The sequence below is a fragment of the Sphaerodactylus townsendi genome, linkage group LG04 (assembly GCF_021028975.2).
Source record: "Sphaerodactylus townsendi isolate TG3544 linkage group LG04, MPM_Stown_v2.3, whole genome shotgun sequence".
NCBI lineage: Eukaryota > Metazoa > Chordata > Lepidosauria > Squamata > Sphaerodactylidae > Sphaerodactylus > Sphaerodactylus townsendi.
In genome coordinates, this window is record NC_059428.1 from 40,713,894 (window position 1) to 40,741,031 (window position 27,138).

Genomic DNA, 27,138 nt, shown 5'->3' on the forward strand with positions numbered 1-27,138 from the left:
TTCTTCCGGTCCTCTTTTTGTTTTGATAGGCTCCGAGGATGTCGGTGGGCGAGGAAACAGCGAGATTGGCAGGTTTCTGAAGCCTCTCCCGGCTTCTCCTTTTTCCTTTGTAGCCATCGGGGATGCACTGGATTGAGAAGGAGGTGTAAAGAGTTTGATATTTGGCGGCTTGTTATGGAGAAGGTGTTGTGCCCTCCGCATGGTGAGGAATAGGCCGATTCAGCTGGGACTGGGGGCAGGCGTAGGGCAAAGGAAGAGAGCTTACTTGCCGCTTGGCCAGGCTTCAAGTTCTGCCTGCCCTCTTATTTCCACGGCAAGAAATGGAGGGAGGAAAAACCAGAACCTCAAGGCAGAAAGCCCCTGACTTCACTGGATGAAACAGTAAAAAAAAAAAATCAACTGGATGAAGTTCGAAACTACGTGCCCAGTTAGTTATCAGTTATTTGAATTCATTGCTAGAACACTTGATGGGTGGGGGGAATGCGAGTTTTCTGCCTTAGCATTCTGAACAGGATGCTGGTTACACAGACTGTAGCTTGTAGAGTCTTATGTAAAAAAGGATGGCATCTTGGCCACCATTATGGGAACATAAATCCTCCAGGGAAATAGCCAGGTCACTACTTCTTTGTTACAGGTGTGTTTCACTGCAGTTTATGCGCCAGCTGAAGTGCTCACTGCACACCCCCCCCCCCCCCGTAAGTCTTTTTCAGTGTTCCAAAGGCAAAGTAGCTTGATGAAGTATTTTGCAGTAGTGACAGAACAGCGGTTAAAAAAATTACATATGTGGGATAGAATCAGAATTTATTACTGTGGAACTGTTTTAGTTTTGACTTCGGCTGCTTCTATGCCTCTCCTGTGGTTCCTTTTTTAAATGTTCTTGTTTCTTTCTCCTTCTCAGGGGTTCCCTGTCTTTTAAAGACTGGCATAAAAGATGGCCCAAACAAAGGCAAAAGCTTTTATGTGTGTGGAGTCCAAAACCAGCCGCCTTGTGAATTTGTCTTCCCCACCAAGTATGTTGAACATTCTTGTGTTCTGGGTACTTACCTTAAGGACCTGTGTTTTGGAATTTCCACTGTTGGATGCACTCACATTAAGTAAAACTAATATTGTGCCCCTTCTAATTTGACAGGAAAGGTCTTAAGCACATAAAATTGCAAATCCTGTTCAAAATAAAAAAAGTAGTAAGTTTGGGTTCAGACATTTATAAATGTAAGCTATTAGACTCCAGTCCTAATAATTTTTCATTTTGGCATGATTTAATGTATAGGGGTTTGCTCTATACCAGGGGTAGGGAACCTTTAACACTCAAAGAGCCATTTGGACCCGTTTTCCACGGGAAAAGAAAACACTTGGAGCCACAAATAATTTTTGACATTTAAAATAAAGATAACACTATATATATAGGGTTTTTTTTTTAACCTTTTACTCCGCTCATTCTAAGAAGCACATGGATGCACCCACCCTGCTGCCTGCGGGGCGGGCAAGGATGAAGCCAGCGGCTCGGCCTCACCAGCCGCCGGGAAAACACCCACCCCGCTCCAACAGGGTGGGCGAGAGGGGAAGCCCGTGGCGCGGCCCAGCCGACCGTGGGCTGTTGGTGCACCCGCCCTGCTGCCTGCAGGGCGGGCAAGGATGGGGCCGGCGGCTTGGCTTATGGAGCCACAGTGCAAGGGCAGAAGAGCCGCATGCGGCTCTCGAGCCGCAGGTTCCCTACCCCTGCTCTATACACAGGTTTGACTGGTCTCTTCCCCTCATATTTGAAACCAGATGGGAATGTTTACATTGTGTGATTCTTGGTTTTAGATGGATTGTTACCCTGTATAAGACATGGATTGGCTCATTTACTTGAATTTTTTGGAAATATTTGATGCATGCATTCTCCCCGTGCTCTTATTGTGTGTGCTGACATGTGGTATGCATATACACACATATGCATGCAGATATCCTTTCTTCTGGGAAAGCAGGTAAATGTGTCAAACTTTTCTGAGACACAGTCTAACAGGATGTTCTTCTACTGTGTTTTGACACCACTTTGTTTTCTTCAATCGGGGTTCGTGTAGGACAGCCTCATGCTGAATTGTGCCTGTGGTCTTTCAACGATATGTACAGAGCTGTGGCCCATTTAAAGGCTTGTTTGTGTGGATACTAGTAAGCAATGCTACATTTTCCTTTCAGTATCATGCTCTGCAGATCAGGTGTGACATGATTTTTTTTAAAGCAACAATAAAGATGATGGGCTCAGAAGTATTTTTCCATCTCTGTAGATCTGCATTTCTGTGTCAGAGTATACAGGCTGAAGTTATGAAAAGCAATAAGGGGAAGCTTCAGATGTGTTGTTTACTTTTACATGCCCTGCTCTTCTTTGCATTTTTGCAGGCAGTGTTCATGTTAGATCATTGGGCTATCTTCATGCTGAAAGGCATCCACCATAGTGAGATAGTTTGGTAAACATGTTCATGGTATACTCATGGAGAAAAAGAAGAGTACTTGTATCACACGTTACACCTTACATGCTAAGTTCTGGAAAGATTATCTGTTTTTTTCTTTCGTGCATGAAACAACTATTAGGTTGTACTCCATGGTCTGAAACCTGATAGTGGGACAATATTAGCTTTTGAAAAAGAACAAAAAAGTATTGATTGATAGATCTGATGTGGAACGTTTGGTTTGTAGCATAAATGCTGCAAAATCTTTTGGAACTATTACGAGTATTTGGGTCATAAAACACAGAAGTCCTGTAACAAGATATTTGGTCATACACTCCTACACTAGAATGAATGAATGCTCATTCTACATTAGAATGAAGGCTTAAATTCCCTTATAAGTTTTATGCCACTTGAGAAAATAGCAAGAAACGAAAGAATCTCCTATAACCTTGGTTGAAGATCTTTCAAGAACCCTCATTCATTCCTGCCACAAACCTTGCTTATGTAAATGTCCTTTCTTCCCTCAGACTTTGTCCTTCTCATTGCTTGATACACGAGGAGTGTGTGGTGGAACTGCAAGTTTTGGTCCAGCAGCAGGAGACAGACCAATATCGGTATATTTTCCAAGGCACAGCTGATGTTTTGACATTCTTATATCATAGGTTGGTGTGGTCCAAAGTGTGAGGTAGCCTGCTTGACATTCCATTCTTTGTTTTGTTGTTCAACAGACTGTTCTATCGATGCACGAAATGTAAAATGGAAGGGAAGCAGTGGTGTGGGAGTGTCCCATGGCAGGTACTTATACCTCGTTGCTGTTTATTTGTTGCTACAACGTAAGGTGTTAAAAGTTTCAAAACACTGATCAGTTAACTGTTTTTTTCTTCATACAGCTTGTTGCCATATGGTGCTGTCCTTACTCTTCCTACCTGCCTCTTCCTTGACAAACAGAACTTGACTGAAACTCTGTGGTTTGATCAAGGAAATTGGCAAATTTAAATGTGTTTCCCCCCACAAGCTGGGATTCTAAGCCTCGCTTAAGTATCAGCCTAAAACATCAGTTTGGGGATGGGGGCAACATGGTCCCCTTCAATTAGTTAACGGCATTTGGACATAATAGCAAGGTGGAGCTTGATCCAACCACAAAGTTTTCAAACGCTTCACAGGAGTATGCAAGCAGGGCAAATGAACCATGTTTCTACCTGATTATGAACCACTTGCAACTTTTTGTGATGTCTGAATGCAGCCTAAGGCTGCAATTCTATGTCCCTTTACTTTAGAGCAGGGGTCCCCAAACTTTTTAAACAGGGGGCCAGTTCACTGTCCCTCAGACTGTTGGAGGGCCAGACTAAAAAAAACTATGAACAAATTCCTATGCACAAATGATTGTAAAATGTTTGATTTCACCTTTCAGCCTTTCTGTCATGGTCTATTTTTAGAACAGTGACCAAAGTATGTCAAGTACAGGGTGGGCTCCAAATATTGTTGGGGAGGCTGTGGAATACCTTCCCATGTAAAAAAAAAGCAGAACTTTCCCAATGAAGCATTCCATCTAACCCAGGATTAGGTATCTTCCTGGGTTTCTTTCCTCCTAGCATGCTAGCTGGCGATTCACCAGCCTGGCTGCTGATGCCAATGGGAATTGAGTGAGGGCCGGAGACAAGAAGAAAGCCACAGGAAACCCAACACATGGGGTAGCTGAGGAGGGAAGGAAGTGAGCAGGAGTTGCCACGTGTAAGGTTTCCAACTCTGGATCAGAAAATTCATGGAGATTTGGGGGTGCCATCATGTAACTGCAATCAACAGCCGTTGGGGGCGGTTCCTCCTCTCCCTCGAGCCCCCACTGCACATGAATGGAGCCATCGCCGCCATGCCTGGCGGGCCGGATAAATGCCTTCAGGGGGCCACATTTGGCCCCCGGGCCGTAGTTTGGGGACCCCTGCTTTAGAGTAGGCCTCGATGAGCAAGCCTACATGAGCATAAAGGTCTTACTTCTGAGTAAGCATGCAAAGAAGCACTGGGGCACTCTAACACTGTGAAGGCCTCTTTCCTTGCCTCTAAATTGTTAGTTTTGAGAGGTTTTGAAACATGACTTGATCTCCTTCTTTATATATTAGCATGCATGCAGTAATTATACCACTGCTTATGTTTCTCTTGAGCCCTGCTCAAATTTTCTCTCGTGAGGGCTAGACTTTCTCTCAGAGTGTTCTGTATATTATCTACATAGTCCAGGACAGAGCTAGGTTCAAACTGTTGTATGTGTACTCCTTCCCATTGGTTTCTCAACAAAGACAGAAAAAGCTTCGAAGAGAGAAAAGCCTGTGGATTCCTGGAGCACCTTGCAGTATGCAAAAAGGTGTTGTAAGGAATCATCCCAGTTATTAGGGTGCATGCCTATATAGGCTTTGAGCACCTGTCCCAAAATAGCACTGAATCTTTCAATCATGCTATTTATCTCTTTGTGGTAAGCTGTAGAAGAAAAGTGTTTAATGCATTACTAGGTGGCACACCTGAGCCTTAGCAAATCTTAGCATTTCTATCGCAACTGTGTTGGTCTGCAGTAATAAAGCTAGATTTAAGTCTATTAGCACTTTAGAGACTTATGTCCCTTCCGCACTTGCAGAATTATGCACTTTCAACCCACTTTCAGTGCACTTTGCAGCTGTATTTTACTGTCTGGAATAGCAAGTGGATTGAAAGTGCATTATTCTGCATGTGCAGATGGAGTCCAAGATATTTTGAGAGTGTGAGCTTTGACTTTGCCTGCCTGAAGGAGTGCCTGTTCCCATATGTACCTGCCCAGGCTCTGAGATCACAGGGGGAGGCTCTTCTGGTAGTACCTCCCCCTGCCTGGGGGTAGGGACATATGGGTTTTTTTTTTCATGATTGCCTCCAGGCTGTGGAATAGTCTCCCCTTGGAGATTTACCACGCACCTGCCCTTTGTGGGTTGAGACACATGGTGAAAACCTTCCTTTTTATCCAGGCATTTGGTTAGCTTCCCTGGAAACCCCCTCTACAGCTTCTGATCTGGGGGAGGTCAGGTTGGGGTTATTTTAATGTGATTGTTATTGCTGTTTAAGTTGTTATATTTTATGAATGGTGTTTTTCATTGTGGTCTTTATTGTTTTTAAACCTTTGTAAGCCTCCTAGAGAAGTTAGTATGAGGTGGGGTATAAATATAATAAATAAATAAATATCCCCCCAAATGTTGTTGGTCTCTAAGGTGTTACTTGACTGGAATCTAGCTGGCCTTATATAAAGACAGATAATATTTGTGAGAGAAAACAAACTGAACAGGGCACTAAGGCCTGATCCAATATTTTGTATAGTTTCTGATGTATTTGACACTATTTCATAGTTCTCATGGTTACAACCTTTATTTCTTAATAATAAACATAAAGATCCTCAGGATGTCTACTTTTATTCTCTGGGTCAAGGTCAGTGCAACAGCTGTGCAGAAGCACTGAGAATGTATAGCCTTGGCATTCATGGTGTCTGGTGCTAGTCTAAGATTTGATCTTGCTTTTTTGTAGGATTCACAACCCACCAAATTATCATCTAAACCACAATCTCAGCACACTTTGGATCTATCCCTTAATCGCGGAGATCAAAGAAACCCATTCAAAGTGCTAGACAAGAATCAAGAACGTTTCTGTTTGAAACAGATTAATAACGACGGGGACAAAAATTCCCCCAAAAAGGACAATAGAGAGACATTGGGCTACGATAAAAAGTTTCAGCAGAAATTATCAACTGAATCTGTTGGGAAAGAACTTCTGAAAGATTGTAAAATTGAGTTGGGAAATAAAAGTGGTAGATCATCCAAGGGGGAAAAACAAACCCAAATGAGTTCAAGTGACCTGACAGCGGGCCTTCAAGAAACTGCACTTTTGCATATACCAAAAAGTTGCTCCGGCACGAAAGCTGAGATACCATCTGGGTATATAAGGGGGAGTTCCGTTATGAGACCTGCTAAAGATGGCTTGCAGAAACAAGAAAGAAGTTGTTGCAGCCAAGCACCAAGCATAAAGCCCCTTAATGAGGACCAGCTTGGAAAAGGAGGATCAGAAACATGCATAGACAAAAGGGTAACAGTGAAGATGCATGGCAATGGGGGACATGAAAAGAGGACTGTCACACCTGGAGGACTTGTAATCACTGAGGAACATACAGGCCTGCCTACAGTGTCCACTAGAGAAAACCCTCTATTACCCAGGGAAATAACTCCAGAAGAAAAACAGGGTACCAACAAAAATGTTACTGGTGATGAGCAGCATAGATTTTTGCCCTCCAAGTCACCTGTTGAACTAACAGTAGATTCCTTGCATGGAAAAGATTGGTGTAAGAAGAATTCACCTTCCCTCTCGCAAGGAAGCGCCTCTTCACAAAGGGCAGAAATTGTGGATTCCAAAGCCCTTCACGGCCAACTTTCAGCTCAATTAAGACAAAAAACGGTATCTTGCTTGCTTGCTTTTTCGAAGTCTGAGCATCCCTTTTCACTGTGGCCCAAAGGCTCCTTGTGTCAAAATAATATCCTCTTGAATGTTTTAAAGTGAGCTAGCCTTCAGTTGGCTACCTTTATGAACCACTCAGGTATTTTACTGCGCCACCATTAGCAAAATTACACACTTCTAAATTTTTTGATTTAAATCAATTTCGAAGGGTTTAACTCTGCTTGGGACTGACAATGGTGGATGCTAGTTTGTGATACTCAGACTTTGCTTAAGTCAATGACATGAACATAGTTTGGCTTGAGCATAGAAGCCGCATTTTAAAAGTGCTTCTAGGAGATACTCTGTTTTACATGCATGTGATTCATAGTTAATTTCACATCATCTTTTTGTGGTAATTGCAGGAAGCATTAGTCTGAACTATTTGAATGAAAAATGTACCTTTACATGAAAAGATTTCTTTGCAGTTGGCTTATTATTTTGACAGTGTGGTACATATTTTAAAATGTTAAGACTACAGAAGTGAATGCCACCAGAAGGAAGAGGATGTGTAGCCCCATCCACAGGCCGGGTGGCCAGCCGTAGCTGCACCCCCCACTGCTCCCAAAAGGGCTTCCCAGCAGCGCTGCCACCAAGAAGCCCCATTGCCCACACCCACCTTACACTGCCGACCGAGGTCCCATAAGGTGGGACTCCCAGCTGCCAGCATAATGCAGTGATTGGCTGGAAGGAAGCTGAGTAAGATCGGCTCCTTTCCTAGCCATGCTCCCAATTTGCCCTTGCTACACCAGTGACAATGACCCCGTGATGCCAGCTCAGTGTCAAGTGCTGCACTCCAACATCATTGCCTTGGGCAGGGTATTTCCACCGATGGAAGCCCATGCTGCTTCCACTGGCAGCTTCAGCACCCCCCTTTGGATGGGGCTGTGAGAGTAGCATCAAAGTGCAGCGGAGCAGAAAGTTTTGTTCGGTTTCCCCAGGAGAGCATTTATTTTTTGCTTTTGTTTACATGCATGTCACTTGCATTGATTTTTTGCAGCACTTTTCTTCCTTGGAAGCTGGTTTTGAACAACTCTCTGATCAATCATAGTGCAGGTAGAAGAACTAGAGAAACATCGATGTGTGAGTGCTGAAGCATCATAAAGCATAGTAATAATCCTGTTGTTGCTACTTGCTGGAAACTTTACAACAGATAATATTTGTCCTCAGTCCTGTATTCCTCTTAAATATTTCAGAGCTGTTGCAATACATAAAAATAGAGAAGCATGTAGAAAGTCACTGACACCTTTTTCTCCCCCTTTCATCTCTCTAGAACACTTTGAAAATGGTGAACGTGCGGGCTCTGCCAGATAAAGGGGCACGATTATTAAAGCAAGTGCAAGAGCTGGAAGCTGCACTTAGCTCTCTTAACCTGGAAATCCAAGAAGATGCAAAGCAAGGTATGCTTATTCAGAATTTAGAGGCTTTTGGCCATTCAGCAAAGGCAGTATTTTTTCTTTATTTAGAACAGTGGTTTTCAACCTTCCTAATGCCGCAATCCTTTAATACAGTTCCTCATGTTGTGGTGACCCCCAACACTAACACTTATCCATTTTACACTGATGCAGAGAGTCTTAGGCGACCCCTGTTAAAGGGTCGTTCTACCCCCAAAGGAGTTGCAACCCACAGGTTGAGAACCGCTGATTTAGAACCCTTGGAGATATTTCTTTGGTGCTAAATCTCTCTATCTCACTGTGTAAAAATTTATAGTGTATTTTTAAAAATATTGTCTTGGAGCCAGTTCAAACATGTACAAATAGCTGATGATAACATCCCCTTTTGGTCAGTACTTTTCAGACTGCCATTGGGGGGATCTATTCCTTGAAATGCCAGCAGTACGTGTGAACAGTCTTTCACCAGTTCATCTCCCAGTTCCCAAGACTGGTCTGTGGTGGAATGGCTGCAGGCAGGGGCAATGCCTCAAGTAGGGATTTGGAATAGCACACAGCGAGATAGACACTACTTGAATTTTAATCTCTATTGTACACAAAAATAGCAGAAGGAAAAAAATTCAGGCAGCCATGTAGCATGATCAGTTTGGGTAATTAATGAGGTTGAGTACCTCTGCAGCATACAGTACCACACTAGTATTTGGGGGATAAGCAAAAACGGGGAAATCACGTAGTGGAAACTGTCCTGGTTATGCTAGGTGTGCTTTCTCTTGGACTAATCCAAAGTCAGAACCAACCCTTGCGTTAGGTCTCGAACCTTAAGCCAATAAACCGACTCTGTGTAGTTGATCAGAAGCATTTATTGAGAAGCGTCAGAGCACCAAAGCTTGGCAAAGCCAGTTCTGGCAAACCAGACTTTTGCCACCTCCTTTATCCCCAGCAAGTCCCCCCTCCTCAGTTCCCCCCAAATTGTGAAAAACAGTCCCCGGAGCTGAGGCATCCCGAGGTTAGTGGCAGATAGTCAGAGAAAGCAACCTAACGTCCTGCCCCCATGAGATAACGAATACGACTCCCTTTCTCATGGGATCAGGGTGTCAGAGGAAAGCCTAGTTATCTACAAAGTTTGTGAAGCCATAAGTAAAGATCAAGGAAACAATGCCCCAGGTTGTCAGTGGTCAGTGGCCACTGAAAGATGCTGGGAAATGAGCGCTATCTATGCCTTCATGATTAGATGTCCAGAGCAGTTTTCATGGTAAGGCCGATTCCTGGATGGTCCTAGAAGGTTGATATTACCCTGCAAACATTGATCATTAATGATAGCCTGAATTTTGATGAGTCCTCAAGAAGCCACAAAATAAAACCATAGTCAGGGGAGGGTGTGGGTTCCCATGGTGGGACGGGAGACACCTCACTGCTTCCTGTGGGTCATCTTCTTGATTGCCTGTAACTTGATCTTAGTTTCCCTGCTTCAATATCAAACATGGAGTCTTTCCCTGCATCTCAGACATTGCAAGGTCTGAGAATTCAAGGAGGTCCTGGGGTTGGATCTCAAAAGCATCTTTTGGGGTAAGACATGGGATCACGTGTTTGAATGCTCACCCATAATGGATGAGTGCTCATCGAAAGCTGTTGTGTTACATTCCCTCTTTCTGAAATACCCGTTTCTGAGCTGCATGTAGGTATGTTAAACAAGTGCAACAGTTTCCAAATTTGCAATTACACTCTCTTTCCATTTGAAATGGTAGTCCCTAAAGTACTTTTCCTTACTTTTAGTGCCATGTTTGAACTGGGTTTTACCTAACAGGTGATGCGGGCATTGTCAGAAAGAAAGAAGAATTGCTGCATAACCCATTCAGAAGAACCACCACAGAGCCACCAAGTATCCTGAAGGGAAAAGGGCCACAGATGTTCCATGAGCATAAGGATACCAGACAGTTAGAGCTCAGTCTTCCTGCAGGATCTAATCAACACTGTAGTAACCCTTCTGGAGGTAAGTGGGGGAGCAGCCAGCCATGATTAAAGTATAGAATGGATTGGCATAAACCTCGCTTACTTTTTAGAACAGCTCACTGATCTAGTAATCCCTCTAACTTCCTGAGGTCATTACTCCCAAAATAAAATGTATGTATATTGTGGTGTTTTCATGGCAGAATGGGAAGTATAAGAAATTGCATTTTCATAGTGCCTGTTGTTGTCTTTGGGTGTTGCCTGATTCTTTTAAAACATTTTGCGTTCCAAGAAGCTAAATCCTAGCTGTCGCTGCTTTTCTGCCCTCTTGACAACTTTCTAGCCAGCAGCTCATTATTTGACTCTCCAGTGCTGTTTTCCAGAATATTCTTCTGTGCAAACCTTTTATGGAGGTCGAATGACAGAAGATCGGCTCAGAGCTGTGTATAATGCCACAAGTGATGCAATTAACCAGCTCCACAAGTCCCTCAAGTCCTGCCCCGCAGAGGAGGCGGTGGCTGTAGACCCGCCAGGGTTGAAGGTGAGCTAAGGTGATAAAGAATGTTGTGCGATCTGTGACATGGTCACTGCAACGTACTGCTATTTTCCCTCCTGCCAGAATTTTTTTACGTGAGTTTTGTGCAGTCAAAAGAAGCCCGAAAGAAGCTGAAATAATTTGTTTGCAGTCCTATGAATAAGAGCCAATGAACTGAAGTTCAATCCAAACAATACTGAGAGAGTATTCATGTGCTTAGGACTGAGGAGTCAGTGGCTAATTATACACTAGTACTTCACCCCACAGCAGGCGTATGGTTCCTGTGAGGCAGAGATTCTTGTACTAAAGTTGTGTCGTTGGAGATCCCTGATGCCCCTTAGTTTGCGAAGCCAGGAAAACCACAAAGTTTCCTCTCACTGCAGGACTTCCCTCCTTCTGGCTCCAAAGGCAAGATCAAAGATAGCCTGACTTGTTTTTTAAAGTCCTTTAAAGGTAATAACAATATTGCTTATATCGATCTTACCTTTAAAGGGTAATATCGATCTTTCCTTTTGACTGGAGGTGAAACTTGAAGGGAGGACAGGCTCTCGCAAGTCATGCGGCAGAAAGTGGGGCAGCTTCTTGTGTTTGAATGGGGAAATGTGAGGAGACCCCACTGTGGAGGGCTGCAGGGTTCGGAGTGCCACGGAAAGTGCTCCAAGGAAAGTGAGCTAGTGTATCCTGGAAGGAATTGGCCTGTGAGCATCCCCTGCTATATCAGTATTAAATCTTGTGTGAATGTGATCATTGCATGTATGGGAGCACCATAGAGGGTCCCAGGGCAGTTGCTCAAGAGGTAGCAGAATCAAGGGTTAATAAGGAAGTAACTACTGTTGAACATGAAATCTGAGTGCCATCTCTTGCAAACAGCAGTTAATTCCACATCCTGTGCTCTCTTTCCTAGGTCTCTCTTTTGCTGCACCAGAAACAGGCACTTGCTTGGCTTCTCTGGCGGGAAATCCAGGTGCCATGTGGAGGAATCCTGGGTAAGAAAGTTTATGATTCTGAGGGTATTCATACAGCTCTTTTCCTAATAAAAGAAGCTTTTCTTATCAGGTGTCCCACATAGCATTGAGGGCATAATAATCTATGGAATGGTAAAAGAGCTAATCAAAAATTCCAAGATAAATGGAAAATGTCCTTCTTGTATTATTCATAAACATAAAGTAATGAAATGTAAATAGAGAAATGTAGTGAGTGTGTGAGTATAGAATCATTAATCGGTGTTAGTGCTATTAGACCTGTGCCAGAGGATTTTAAAAAATTATAACCTGACAGATTCTATAATTTTTGGGGGAAAAAATTGGACTATAATAATAATTGTGATTCAATATCAGTTGATCAATTTATGCCTTTATAGAACATCATTTGTGTAACTTTATATTTAGAACTAGCGGGCCCTGCCACGCGTTGCTGTGGCTCAGTCTGGTGAGGTGGAAAAGAAAGAAAAGGGGAAGCGAACGGTTCGAACATGTATCATTGCACAATGCTTGCAAGGGAGGGGAGGGGCAAGGGGCCCCTCGCTCCCCTCCCTCACTTCCGTTCCCTTGCATGGCACCCCGCCCCATCCCTCCCTAACGTTTCCCTTCCTGTGCTAGGGTGGGTGGGCTATGTCTAGGTGGCTGGCCCTGTCCCTTTCACTCCCTTCCCTTGCAGGCGAATTACCTAACTTAAAACACACTGGGAGGCGTGAGCTACGTTTTGTCAGAACGTTTGGTCCAGCAAATCCCCAGACCTCCCCCTCACCTTCTCTCCTTTCCTCACGCTAGGGTGGAGTGGAGTCATGTGTCCAGATTGCGGGCCCCATCCCTTTCTCACTCCAGATGGCAGCAATTTTCAAAGGAAGGCATGGATTGGTTCTGGAGGGTTTTCCGGACTGTGGCTGTGGTCTGGTAGATTTTGTTCCCTAATGCTTTCGGCCCACTGCATCTGTGGCTGTAGCATCTTCAGAGGTGGAATGTATCCACAGAGAAAAAAGTTTGTTTCTCTACCTGGGTCTAAGTGAGAAGGGAAAGTTTAGTGTGGTATATTGTCCATGTCCCAAGGGTGGGGGAACCAATCATTAACTGTTTGGAGTGGAACTTGGCTATGCAAAGGTGTGGTTGAGTGCATTGTATGTATTGCAGGTGGGGTTATCAGTCCATTTTTAAGTACTGGGAGCCAGGCCCCTGCTAATCTTCAAAGTCTCTTCTTTCTTATTGAAATTGTCCTGGTGTTTGTGAGTTTCAATGGCTTCCCTATTACCAGTCTGGACATAGTAGGCTTCTGAATTGTCCAGAATTTAAGAATTGCTTAACACATGTTCTGCAACTGCAGATTTTCAGGATGGATTGGTTAAGCCAACTGAGTGTCTTCGTGTTCCCTTAATACAGGTCTGAATGCTTGTATGTTTTGTGGTTCCTATGTAGACCTTTCCACAGGCTACAGGGTATGCGCATACTCCTGCAGAGAGTGAGGGGATCTCTCTTGTCCTTTTGGCTGAGCCGTGAGCATCTGCTGTATTTTTTCCCTGGAGTGCAGGGGTAGGGAACCTGCGGCTCTCCAGATGTTCAGGAACTACAATTCCCATCAGCCCCTACCAGCATGGTCAATTGGCCATGCTGACAGAGGCTGATGGGAATTGTAGTTCCTGAACATCTGGAGAGCCGCAGGTTCCCTACCCCTGTCCTAGTGGGATTTTGAAAATGGCTCTTTGTAGGTAATGCTTTTTTCATCAGTTTCCCATTTGCCCCAGTCTGTGATTCCCCTATGATGTATGGTGAGAAATATTTTTTTCCCTGCGTGTGAGAGTGTTTCTCCTTAGTCCCTCTTGGTTTCTCTCCTTTGGTCTTAAAGCTCTTCTGGATTTCTGTTGTGGAGTAGCCATTAGCCTGCAGAGCCCAGTATAGATGGTTGTTTTCATCCCAGGGGAGGAGATGAGGTTCCTGACAGATCTCGTTTTGCACAATCTATCAGGAGTTTTGATTATGCCCTGTTTCCTGTTGTGGATGATGGTTGGAGTTTTCTATGTAGATACCAGTCTCTGTGTGTCGGGTTTTCTATATACTGTGTGTACCCAGTTGGTGGTTGGGTCATGCGAAGAGACCAAGACATCCTAAAAAAAGGCAGTTTCCCCTTCTTTTCAGTTTCTATGGTAAATTGTACATTTGGGTGGATGCTGTTAAGGTGGTTCAGAAAAATTCAGCCAGTTCCTCTCCTCACCATGGCTCCAGATTGTAAAAGTAAGTCATCCAGCCAAATCAGAACCAAGTTGCAGATTTCCTGGGTGCTGTGTTGAGGGTTTCTTTCTCAAAATGTTCCATATGAAATTGGCTATCACTGGGCTGGGGGGGGGCTTCCACATGGCCACCCCATCGGTTCTGCTCATAATAATCATTGTCCCCTTGGAAGTAGCTGGTTTGTTAGGCAGTGTTGAAATAAAGCAGTGATGTCATCCTCTAAAGGCTTATTTGGCTGATGAGTGCAAGTGTGTCTTTCACTGGAACTTTGGTGAACAGTGGAGACAACATTAAAGCTGATAAGTCTGTGCAGCTAGAGGTTGAGATGGAGATATAGCTAATTTTTTTTTTTTTACGATGAAGTTAGGGCTGAGTCTTTAACATAATGCGCTGTGTGTCCAATGTGGCTTTGTGAACTGTGAAGTCAAGAATTTTGCCAGTTCCATACATTAGGGTAACTAATCGCGCTCACAATAGGTCTGGAGTGGGATGGATTCCTTGTGGATTTAGGGGAGTCCATATAACCGGGGTGGAAGCAGCTTCCTGACTTATGGCAGAGTCGTTGGCATGTGTCTGGTTGAATGGAGGAGCTCTTAATCCAATGTGATGGTTTGGCGAGTGAGTTTCTTGGTTGGGTCTTGCTTTCAGTTTTTTTTTGTATGTTGTAGGATCCAGGAGTTCCCTCTGATTTTTTTCTTTTATATTGTTCAGTCTTCATGATTACTGGGTTGCATTTCCAGCTTTGTCTGCTGGAAGGATGATGATTTCTGGATCTAGAGCTGAGATTCTTAATAGCTTTGTTTCTTTCCTTTCATGTAATATTAGTGGGGGAAGTTTTGCTTTCTCGCAATATTCTTGCTGCTTCTGTCCTCATTAATTCCTCTGCTGTTTGTGTGGCTGGCAATGTCTTTCTCCATTTTTCATGTAGGTGAGGGCTTGTCAATTTTGTCCCAGTCCTGGCTTCTCATTTTTTTGACTGATGTGGATGTGGAGAAGTAGTAACACCTTGTCTATGGCTGCAAGTTCTTTGGCTTGAGGTGGTGTGAATTCTCTCCATGTACTAATGCACATTTCCAGGCGTAGGTCATATATATAATGGGTTAGCCTGTACGGGATTTGAAAGTCCTTTTTGCTTTGAGAAAGGCTGGAATAGTCTGGAATAGTCTGGAATAGAAGGCATGTTTGTTTCCCTTATATCAGAGGGTGTTGCTTTGACAGCCAGCAGATGGCGCTGTTGCAGAACAGAACTGTGGTTCCAACTGTCACAGTTGTGGCAGATTCCACAAAAACGGCCACAGTTGGCGGCCTTGACACATGTACTTTCAACAGGATGTGTGGAAACAGTATGCAAACCTGGTCGCACATGAGTGCGACGTTGTGTGAAAATTTCAAAGCAATCGGTCCAGTAGTTTGGGAGTTCACTTGTCAGGAGAAAAACGAACTGTTAGATTTTTATATATATATATTGTGACTAAGTTGTGTTTTATTCTTGGTTCCAATTCTTTTGTTTGATTCATTGTTTCTATAATGTTTTTATGGAAAAGTTTTAAAAATTAATTTTAAAAAGTCTATGGTATGGCCTGCTTCCCCAAGTTAGAATGTGAGTAAGTTTTAATCTAAACCCTGAATCAAAGGACATTAGGCACAGTTCTAATCTACTTTCCAGCTCTTGGAGAGTTCACAGGAGTCCCTCATAGGCTGAGGGTCAGTGTAGAAGTGGAGTTCCTGGGGAACATAACTAAATAGCTGGCTAGGTTTGGAAAGAAGATTCCACATGGAAGCTAGCTGGCTCAGAGAAATAGGTACATATAGCTAAAGGGCTCTGTTCCTTTCTGTTTCCATGTCACATATGCTATCTCAAAACAGTAGAGCAAAGGACCTCATAAAACTCATAGTCTGTTGATAATGGCATGGTCTTTCTAGCGCTGACTGCATTATGGTCTGGGGTGCTGGTAGGCTTCTTCCTTTGACTTCCTTGTCAATCTGAATAAGTAGTGTGTACCATACACTAGATTCGTATTTCTTTTCCCATGAAAATGAGGCAATACACCCTCCAAAGAGCGCTTTGCTCAGCTGGGAACAACTTACTGGTGTTGCTTGGCCTAAAAAAACATCCACTGTCCTCAACCAGAACCAGAGTCTTCTGGGCGGTGGCCCCAGTCTGGTAGAACTCTGTTAAGTGAGACCAGGGCCCTGTGGGACTTGATGTAATTCTGCAGAAGACTGAGATATTCCGTCAAGCCTACAGCTGAGGACAACAATGGTTTCCATCTTAGCTGGCCTCCCTCCTTCCCCTGGTACCATGTGCCTATATTTTACCTACTTTTATTATTTCCCATCCCTTCCCTTATGGAGGCTACTCTGTTGTTCCTTCCCCCCTTTTGACTGTTTCCCTGTTAGTATTACATGGCTTAGGGGCGCCATTGGAATTTTAATAGGTATTGAGGCTTTTACATTGTAATTGATATGATTTCAATGTTTGTTGGAATTTGTTGTAAGCTGCCCTGAGCCTGACTCCCTGGTATTTGTTTTGTTCTCTTCCTCCCGCCTCCCTCCTCACTCCAGCGGATGATATGGGCTTAGGGAAGACTTTAACAATGATTGCACTTGTCCTGTCCCAGGGACAGTTACAAAAGGAGAAGCGACAGGAGAAGAAATTAGAGATCTGCATTTCACGACAAGGTATAGAAGAAGCAACACTAACAATTCTGCTGTCACAGTCTGTAGACCTGTTCACACAGACCAGTAACACTGGATAAATTCTTTTCTACTTTTCTTTTCTGTGTAACCAATAAACATGGTGGACTGTTTCAACAAAATATGTTCACATATTATTCTTTATATTTGAAGATTCCTCTGTTACGTTTTCCAATGGTACTCTGATCGTCTGCCCTGCCTCCCTGATCCATCATTGGAAAAAGGAAGTGGAACGGCATGTAAACAATGGCAAACTGAGAATCTGCCTGTACCATGGACACAACCGAAACAAGAATACAACAGTGTAAGTGCAAAGCCAGAAGGCAGTTCCAACATAAGCTTAATATCATACAACCTTGACACTGGATTGCTATTTCAATGTTCTTTTGCTGGACCTCTGGAGAAGTCTTGGCACAGAGAAATTGTGCAGCTTAGAGTATGGGCTGAAAGGATCAGTATTTCCTCTTGGCCTTTCAACAGCCATCTTGGCAAACAGAGCTGAACCAGTTTATATTTGTCACATGTCAATTTCATTGTGGTTGGCAATTTTGACACATTCTTACCATGCAGATGAAACCTGTTCCTCTCTTAATAGTGGGCTAGGATAATTCTGTGGAGTGTGTCCTCTTTAATGATACAGTGGAGCTTGCTATTAGAGTAGAAAAAATGTGGAGCTGTTCTATCTGTCCCATTCTCCAAGACACTGGAAAGGTGGGCAGAAATGCGCAAGTCAAATTAGAACTGTTCGTTTTTCTTTAATGGGGAATCCAAATACTGGCTTATTTAGGATATTAATTTCTCATGGCAATAAGTGGGAATTTTTTTTCTTTAGTTGTTTATAGTTTTTCTGAGATATCCTGTGACTTACGAGCTGTGTGTCGCATTTCTGTGCAGCCTCTCTGGATATGATATTGTTATCACCACCTATAGCATCCTTGGCAAGGAAATCCCCACGCGTAACGAAGAAGCGGAGGTTGCTGCAAAGGACCACGTTTCACAGGTGAATGGAATATACACACTAGTCCTTAGGCTTTCCTAAGGTAAAAAGCACGCTTGAATGCTAAGAGACCTGCTGATTTCATAGGAAAGGCAAATATTTGTTGCTTTGGCACAGAGTAGCTATTAAGAAAGTCTATCGCACTCTGCTCATTTTTGCTCATATGCTGATCATGATTGTAATGAACCATACACGTTGGACTGTGCCAGTTTAACTCACTAAGTTAAAAAGTCCTCTGAGCAATGCCATGTGACAAGGAATAATTTAAAAACGCTTCATAAACCACTCCTTCATGCAAAACTATATTCAGGAGTCACAATTAAGTGCAAATATAGTATAGATGGGTTTGCCGTTGGAGTCAGCTTGGAAACTCCACCACTTGGTTGTTATCAGAAGCTAAGGTGGAGCATGCATGTTGTACTGTTCTGTTGTCATTCAATTGGCTGCCCATCAGTTACCAGGATCCCTTCAATGTACTGGCTATTACGTTCAGAGCCTGCATGGCTTCGGATGCTTAGATCTGCAGGACCACTTCTCCTCGACTTTGTCACAACAACTTCACCCATCTGAGCAGGGCTTTCTTCAGGTGCCACCCTGTAAATGGGCAAGATAAACAATCATAGGAACACAGGCATTCTCTGTTGTGCCCAGCCCCCGGTCCTTGCGGAATGACCTGCCTAATTTGGTTGGGGAGGTTCCTATACTTCTGTCATTCTGCAAACTATGTGAAACAGAATTGTTCAGGAGTTAATTTTTATAAAGGTGACAGGCTCTATTAGAATGGTTCATGAAGCTTCTTTAATAAATTAAAAGGACGATGGGACTATAATACTCCATACAGTATGTATTATCTGTGTGCAGTGACTACTGTCTTGCTCTCACGACATTGTTTTCTATGTACATAATACAATTTTCTGCATTGTTTAATATATCATATCTAATACCTACACTTTTGTTTTCAGATTTCTGTAATCTCTTCCCGTTACGTAGTTTAATACATGTCTCATCCTATTGATTGCATTGTCTTGCTTGTGTAATTTGCCTTGTGTGAGCAAGTAGGTATATAAAGAACATAAATAAAATAATGTAAATAAATAGAAATACAATTTCTTCCCCATACTGATGACATGGTTTTTAACTGAATGGAAAAAATCATATGGTTGGGTCAGTGTCCTAGCATTTGAAAGCAGAAAGGGATCTGAAAACAATTGCTAAAAGAACTTGGGAGAGGATTCCAGTGGCCAGGATATGATATTCTATACTTAATGTCTCAATCAGTCCCTCCTCATGCTGCTTCCATATTTGACACGGAATTTAAGTCTGTGAAGTTCTAATAAGGTCTACCATATATCTTGTAGTTCAATGAGATTTTTTCAGCTTGTGTGTTATTGAATTTCAATAAGTTGGCAAAGGTTTAACTTTTTGTTTTGAAATATAAAATTGTGATTATGGAAGGTGGGAAAGAAAACTGAGAGTAACTGTAGAAAGAAAAGGTTGGTCTGATTTCCTTTTTCCTGTCAAATGTGTAGATAACTTAGATATGTTTTAATATTTTAACCTAGTTGTCAGCTTCCCATGGCTTTTGATTCTAAACCCAGATCTATTTTGCACTCTAGGATAAACCGTTCTCTCCCTTGCTCTGGATAAACTGGGCTAGAATTATATTGGATGAAGCACACAACATCAGAAACCCTAAAGTGCAGGCCTCAATAGCAGCCTGCAAGTTGAGAGCATCTGCCAGGTGGGCTGTAACTGGGACACCCATTCAGAACAATCTCTTGGACATGTACTCCCTGCTAAGGTGAGTTGATCATAATCAGAGATGCTTAAGAGAACTGGCTTTGTAAATCTGCAAGTGGTTTAAGCTAAGAACTTGTCACACACGGACAGCCTTGTTTGTCTAGCATCTCCATGGTGAAAACTTGGCGGGAAAAGATACTTTCTTTGAAATAGGGTAAATATTTTGCCCAGATGCTTTACATGGAAAGACCTCTCCCACCCTCCCCAAGTTCAGTAGATGACAATGGGTCATTTACCCCTCCTGTTGTCCCCATAGGTTTCTTCATTGCTCGCCTTTCGATGAATTCAAGGTATGGAAGAGTCAAGTGGACAATAATACAAGAAAGGGAGGAGAGAGGTTGGCTATTTTAACCAGGAGCCTCTTGTTGAGAAGAACCAAGGACCAGCTGGACTCATCTGGCAAGCCTCTAGTAATAATTGTTTTGCCACTTTTTGGATATGAAGGGGTGCTGCACAAATAACCCTGTCATCCATTTGCTAATCCCCAGCTTGATCAGAAAAGACCTACAGTGCAGTTTGTATTGAAATGTCTTTTTTCTTAATCAATCAAGTACAAAATCTCTCTTCTAATGTTCAGCACCTCTTCTAATGTTCAGCACCTCAGAATTAGAAAAAGGGGATTGCCTAGGTTGGGACATTTAGTTCTTTGTGGGCCCAAGGCTGGTTGATATGTACAGAGATTCTAACTGTTGAAATTTTAAATGTCCCTTTTGGACTTGTTCTAAGACACATTTTTGGCTGTTTGAAAGTTATCTCTAATGCTAGGCTGTATGGATGGCCAAGGCTAGTCTAATCTTGTCAGACCTCATCAGGGTTGGCCCTGGTTAGTATTTGGATGGGAGATTACCTAGGAATACCAGGTTTGTTTGCAGAGGAATTCAAGGGCAAACCATTTTTATTAGTCTCTTGACTTGAAATCCCTACTGCGTTGTCATAAGTTGGCTGTGACTTGGCAGCATTTTACACACACATAAGGCTGGAGAATAGGTATTATAAGTTTCCCAGATTTCTGAGCTTTGGGAAGCATCACGTAAAATATGCCACGTGAATCATTCATAAGGGAAGTTATTTATGCTGCTGCTCTTAACACCTGTATTTCGCCCTGACATCGCGATGCACATTCTGTCCATCTGGTTCTTCCCTCTGTCCAGGTCTCACTACCTCAACGTCTCACTCGGCTACACAGATTAAAACTCTCAGGCGCTGAACAGTCAGTGTATGATGTGCTATTCACACGATCAAGGTATGATGGTATCTTGGAGGCCTTTCATAGCTCGTTCTACCTTGGCTACAGTTAACAGTCCCAATACTTCTCTTCCTGATCTCCTGTTCTCTTCTGTTACTGACTCTCACTCAACTCCCATCCCTTTCCAAATGTCTGTGACCATATATGCGATGTGTCCCTGAAAAATAATTATAACCGCTCCTCACAAACAACAGAGAACAGTGTTTTGCCTGTGCTTGAATTGTTGCCTTCTTGTTGAACTAAATCAGTAACTGCGGCTTCTCTACGGAAAAGCTTGATCCTTTCTCTATCCAGAAATGTGGGATTTCCACATTTTGTTAACTTTTTAAATTAGAATTATTAGTATTCTGTTGCCAATGTAAAGATTTCCCTAGATTGCTGGAAAGACTTGCTTTTTGTTTTAGGGGCTTGCTTAAAATTGGTAGTTTGTTAAAAATTGCATCTATAGTACAAGATCTATTGATCTTGCTTAGTTAGAATGCAGACTTTTAAAAAGGAACTATTCTGTTGTCCTGCTGACACATGACCATGTCTTTTGTGTTAAAACTGTTCATGGTTTGCACTGTTTGTGTGTAGAAAATGAAACTCTCACTGAGGAAATCTGTCTTGGTTGTTCAAAAATGTGCTTTGTTTAATCAGGTCGACGTTGCAATCCTACCTCAAGCGGCAGGAGACTCAGGCGACAGGGAGCAGTGGAGAGAACCCATTTGAGAGAGGTTAGAATGTGGAGTGCCCTGTTACGGTATCTGTAGAAATGTGTTAAGTGGAATCTGACAGGGGTAATCATTACTTCAAACTGTTTTGTTGCCACATTCATTTTTCTGCTCATGAGAGAATGTTGGCAACCTCTGCTGTTGTGGAGCCCTGATTAATGATCTCCGGAGGGGTTTTAAACTCTTCCTTAACTAATTACCTGTTCCTGTTGCTCTGACATGTATATTTCTCTTGCTAATAGCGCATCAGTTTCAAGCTGGTCAGCAGGACTCCATGGGAAAGACTAAGATAGATACTCCTTCAGTCTCTACGACTGTTCATATCTTATCCATGTTGTTGAGGCTCCGTCAGTGCTGCTGCCATCTTTCGTTGCTAAAAGTGGTAATTATGTAAAGGTCTTTAAGAGAACTGACTGCTCCCTGAGGCAGTGTCATCCAAGTGAAGAAGTTGCTGACTGTGTTCTTTTCATTGTAGGCTCTGGAGAAGGCCAGCTTGGACAGTGAAGGCATCTCCCTCTCACTGGAGGAGCAGCTTAGTGCTATGACCTTGTCTGAATCTGATAGCAGTGACCCTCAGTCTGTGGTGTACCTCTTTGGTTCGCCTTTTGGCGTGGATCTCTTTGAAATCACTAGACAGAGTACCAAGGTATTAATACTGTGCCGCTCCCTTTCTAGGGAACCCTGGTGATTATTCTCTGGCTCCCCTTCCTGTGTATTTCTTACAAACAATCTATATTTCAGTGTTGAAAAAAGTGGAAAACAATATTTGTACTACACAGCCAGACTAACACAGATACAGTAATGAAAAAGAGAATAATCTGTTCAAACAAAGTTAAATCTGTTTATGTTGCATATAATTGCACAGCTACTTCACCAACAGCATAAATATTACTGTTTACTACATTTTTATCCTGGCCTCCTTCAAAGGATCTCAGAGGAACTTATATCAGTTTCATTTTATTTTCACAACCACTCAGCTAATAGTGTGTGACTGGCCCAGGGTCATTGAGTAAGCTTAAAGGCTAAACCCAGGTCTTCTGAACCTTAATCTGATACTTTTCCCACTACATCTTGCTGGCTCTTTATTTTAAGCTTCAAAGGTAAATATTTATGACATCAGAACAGAAAATACGTGTGCTTCAATCCAAGGGACGGCAGCCCAAAGTGACTAAAAGATTCCAAAAAGTATCCCAAGAGATGACAACACACCATGAACGCAGCACTCATCCCCTATTTCCCCAGCTTAATTGGTAGGGCAAAGAAGGTGGATGTATTTAAAGACTCTGTAATTGTTTAAATCTTTAATTGTTGAAATAAATTGCCTTTAGAAGGCGTTTGGTGTGGTTTTTGTAATTGACACCAAACTTTGCTAACTTGGCATCTCGCTCTTCATGACGTAAAAAGCAGTTGACTAGGTTTATGTGCTGCAGTTGAAACAGTTGTACTGTATCTATATGATACAGTTTGCTTGTGGAAGATGCAAGAGGGTACATCAAGTCTGATACTGGTCAATATCTTTAGTATTATTGGAACTTAGGAATTAGGTACTTGGATTGATTCTTCACCTTTTTTTGTTTTATTGTGAAGGAAATCTCTAAAATCCCATCACCCAAATTGCTGGGCCACAAATTAGACTGTTGGCAGGAACAAAGCACAAATGCTTCAGAACAATGCAAGTTATTTTGCTATTTTATCATGCGCTTGTTTGCAGCATGATAGTTTTCCTTTATGTGTGTTGCTGAAGACATCCGACCTTGCATTCATTGATGCCTTTTTACAGTTTTAAATTTTTTACGTACGTAGATCAAGCTATGTGAAACTGATTGGCAGTGAAATCTCTTAATTGCTTCTCTAAGGAAGGCAGGCAATCCCATTTCTTAGCTCACATTCATATAGTGCTTTCCAAAAATGTGAATAGAGGAGTGACAATGACTCCAGAATCTCCTGTGGTTACAGCAGAATGAGATTGCAATCCTAGGCACACTTTCTTATAAATAACCATAACTAAATTCAGGGGATTTACTGCTGAGTAAGTATACATGGAATTGATCAAAAGTGTACTATTTTCTTCCAACTTTCTAGTTATCACATCTCTTGGAAGAGCTAAAGGCCATCCAGCGTCAGTCCCAGAAAAGGTAGGCATAATTGCACAGGTGACCTCCTGGGTAGTATTTGGGATGGTCTAATAAAGTGTACAAAAAGAGGCAAGACGCCATCTGATGCAACTGTCTTGTCTGCAGCAATATGGGCCAATCCAGGTTAGTGCTGGAACGGGAAATGGCCCAGGAATGTCAAGTAAACTAATGTATATATGTTAGAGAAGATATAAATAGAAAGGGTTACATTCCATGGTATGCTATCAGAATGCTTTGGTGTTCAACTATAATGCAATCCTGGAATATTCATAAGCAGAACTATGTCCCATTGGACAGGAGATGCTTGTGCCTTGTAACTCAGATTTGCATCTTCCTTCCTTTTGCCCTGGCGCCCTACAATTTGGTCTTGGCTTTCTGTATATTGCAAACCTTAGTTTGCTGCTATATTTGTATCAGCTGTAGTTTGCTCAATTCAGATATAATAACAAACGCTTGTTGCAAGTGAGGGAGGAAATCAGAGGGGAAGGAGGAGCATACAAACCTTACTAGTCAGGTAATGCCAAATTACACTTGTTGCATCCAGGTAGTTCATAGCTAATGCTTAGGACATGCATTTAAATAAATTATGAATGTGGACAATCCTATGTATTGTCAAAGGCTTTCATGGCTGGATTCAACTGGTTGTTGTGGGTTTTCCAGGCTATGTGGCTGTGGTCTGGTAGATCTTGTTCCTAACGTTTTGCCTGCATCTGCGGCTGGCATCTTCAGAAGTGTATTACAGAGAGAAGTCTGTTACACCTGGACACAGTGTGTAAACAGACTTCCCTCTGTGATACATCTCTGAAGATGCCAGCCATAGATGCAGGCGAAACATTAGGAACAAGATCTACCAGACCACGGCCACAATGCCTGGAAAACCCACAACAACTAGTGGACAATCCTGTTTGGAGCCCTATCAAAAGCCTCTGATAGTTTAATGTTTTAAATATTTTCCTTTAAATACTTCCCTTTAAATGTTTATTGCGTTTAGAACTTTTCTATTGCTTCTCAGTGATTCTGTAAGACAGGCTGATATCCTCTTCACATGCAAATGCAGAAAAGTAGCTTTTTAAAACTCCACCTAATAAGTTCATAGCAGAAGAGAGATTGAACCAGGGTCTAAAATGCTGCCTCCTTTCTTTCTAGTGTCGTCGTGTCACAGTGGACTAGCATGCTGAAGATTGTGGCAGTCCACCTTGAGAAGCTTGGCCTGAAATATGCCACAGTGGATGGCTCTGTGAGTCCAAAGCAGAGGATGGATTTGGTGGAGGAATTCAACAATAATCCCAAAGGATCTCAGGTATGCAAAAGATCAGAGAGGCTTTTCTCAATCCAGCTGTTGAGAGATTCAGAAGGTAGTTGCTACTATCTCTGTGCCAGATCCATAATTGACAGGTAGGATTAAGCTAGTAATTCTCCTAGCCCAGTATTGTGTCTGATCATATGTAATAAATGTAAAGAAAAGTGTTATTCTGAAAGACTTGAATTCTTGAATTGCATAGTAACTTTAAATGCCAAATAAAGGTGGTGGTTGTTGCTGAGCATAGTAACTTTAGTGATTGCTGTAGTGAATTTAGAGCTCTGAAACTGCAGGTCAAAAGAAAAAGATGCACAGGTAATGTTTGTCTTGATCAGGGCTGTGTAGGCTTCATATCTGAATCAGGACACAAAATCCAGATTTCCGTGAATCTGTTGTAAAAATAAGTTTTTACTTAAACCAGACTCAGGAGAAATGCCAGATCTGACTTGAGAACAAATAACTATTTTTTCTCCTTTTCCATTGCAGGTGATGTTGATCTCCCTCTTGGCTGGAGGCGTTGGCCTCAATCTCATTGGTGGAAATCATCTCTTCCTCCTTGACATGCACTGGTAATGATAACGGCAGTTTTGCCTCCCGCTTCGAAAGCTTCCCAGAATTTGTTTTTTTACTGCAATTGCAGAAATCAGAAGGAATGCAGTTGGGGAATTCATGAGTTAATCTGAAAGAACCCTTATTCTGAGCTGAATATGTGAACTGTTTCTACTCCCTATTGGCTTATGTCTGTAGCTTCAGCAGAGTGATAGGACAGTTTTCTTTCCTTTCAGGAATCCAGCTCTAGAGGACCAAGCCTGCGACCGTATTTACCGTGTGGGACAGCAAAAGGATGTTGTGATCCACAGGTTGTAATTTGCTCTATGTCCTGCATCTGTTGCCGTCTTTGTTTCAACTTATGGGAGTTGGGAATTTGTTCGAACTGTTTTATGTAAGCAGCTGGAGCACTGCAGAACCCCTTCCAGGCTGTCTTGCAGGTTCTTCACCAATCCAGTTCAGTTCTGCTGAATTATTTTAATTGCCTGAACAAAGAAGACTAACAAAACGTGTGCTAATGCACCATGCTTGGTTTCTAGGTTCGTTTGTGAAGGGACAGTGGAAGAAAAGATCTCTGGGCTGCAAGGCACAAAAAAAGAGCTGGCTCAGAAAGTGCTGTCGGGAAGAGGAGACTCCTTCACGAAGCTCACCCTGGCAGACCTCAAGCTTCTTTTTAGCATTTGACTGTCACATTCTGAATAAAAAGAAATTATGTGGGAGTGCCTTAAAAAGTAAATTAAGTGTTTTTTAATAAATAAAACAATTAGCTCAAGCTTTTGCTATTGTATTGTCTTGTTCTTTATAAGCATATTTTTTCTTTCAGAGGAAGAGCTTGCTTCCCCCTTCTCCCTTAGACAAGGTGAAAAAGGAGAAGTGGGGGGGGGGATGCTCTATTGTTTATATGGAAACAGCTACCATACTGTCATGTACACTTCCACCTACTAAATAATAGTTGAATATTATGTATTCTGCAGGCATATCTGATGGTGAGAATGAGAGCCAAGCTAGTTGTGGCAATTGTTTATTTGCTCAAGAGGGGGAGATGTGTGTCAGGAAAACATATTTTGGGTCGGTAGGAAAGCCGGCCATTTGTCTTACCTGCCAGAGAGAATCCGATGGATGGTGATAATGGAGAGCACACCCCAAGGCACTGGCTACTGAGAGGCTGGGTTTGATGATTTGGGGTGGTTTCAAGAAGTGGAGACACAATTTTACATTCAGATAAACACACAACAGACATGTGAGAACACACAGACCCAGTGCAGGAATGTGTCACGTCTAGCTTGGTCCCCCTTTTTTGCCATCAAGTCATAGCTGACCCTGGTGGAGTTTTTCAAGGCAAAAGGTTTTCAGAGGTGTTTTGCCATTGCCTGTCTTGGTATTCCTTGGAAATCTCCCATCCATATAGTAGCCAGGGTCAACCCTGCTTGGATTCTGAAGTGTGATAAGATCAGACTAACCTGAGCTATCTAGGTCAGGGAAATTGGGCCCTTAGTAGTTGCAAATGTAAAATGTCCAAATGAGCACTTATCTAGGTTGCTTACAGCAATCTCATCTCCATTTTATCTGGAGAAGAGATTATTGTAGATCAGGGGTAGGGAACCTTTAACACTCAAAGAGCCATTTGGACCCGTTTTCCAGGGGAAAAGAAACACTTGGAGCCGCAAATAATTTTTGACATTTAAAATAAAGATAA

The 27,138-nt window shown here is 42.5% G+C and overlaps 1 protein-coding gene across 6 annotated transcripts; it reads left to right on the top strand.

Annotated features, from left to right (window-relative positions):
* TTF2 (transcription termination factor 2) lies at positions 1 to 26,214 on the top strand. 6 transcript variants are annotated; one of them, XM_048494962.1, is made up of 24 exons: positions 1 to 202; positions 635 to 695; positions 899 to 1,010; positions 2,954 to 3,040; positions 3,155 to 3,221; positions 5,958 to 6,878; positions 8,188 to 8,314; positions 10,110 to 10,295; positions 10,636 to 10,793; positions 11,692 to 11,773; positions 16,571 to 16,687; positions 16,856 to 17,006; positions 17,597 to 17,702; positions 19,316 to 19,500; positions 19,756 to 19,909; positions 20,651 to 20,742; positions 21,385 to 21,461; positions 21,701 to 21,840; positions 21,934 to 22,104; positions 23,541 to 23,593; positions 24,740 to 24,893; positions 25,380 to 25,462; positions 25,679 to 25,753; positions 25,982 to 26,214. In XM_048494962.1, exons 1-24 carry the CDS (start codon positions 200 to 202, stop codon positions 26,124 to 26,126), a joined length of 3,507 nt encoding a protein of 1,168 aa, XP_048350919.1. In that variant the 5' UTR covers positions 1 to 199; the 3' UTR covers positions 26,127 to 26,214. The 6 variants fall into 6 exon arrangements, with proteins under 6 accessions (XP_048350919.1, XP_048350921.1, XP_048350920.1 ...); XM_048494964.1 differs by lacking the exon at positions 2,954 to 3,040; XM_048494963.1 differs by lacking the exon at positions 635 to 695.
* Positions 26,215 to 27,138: the final 924 nt, after the last annotated feature.

What these genes read in the sequence shown, in the direction of transcription:
- TTF2 (XM_048494962.1), top strand. An exon ending in GTGGGAGTGTCCCATGGCAG is followed by an intron (nt 3,222 to 5,957) that starts GTACTTATACCT and finishes GCTTTTTTGTAG; the next exon opens with GATTCACAACCCACCAAATT. An exon ending in AAGGATGTTGTGATCCACAG is followed by an intron (nt 25,754 to 25,981) that starts GTTGTAATTTGC and finishes CTTGGTTTCTAG; the next exon opens with GTTCGTTTGTGAAGGGACAG.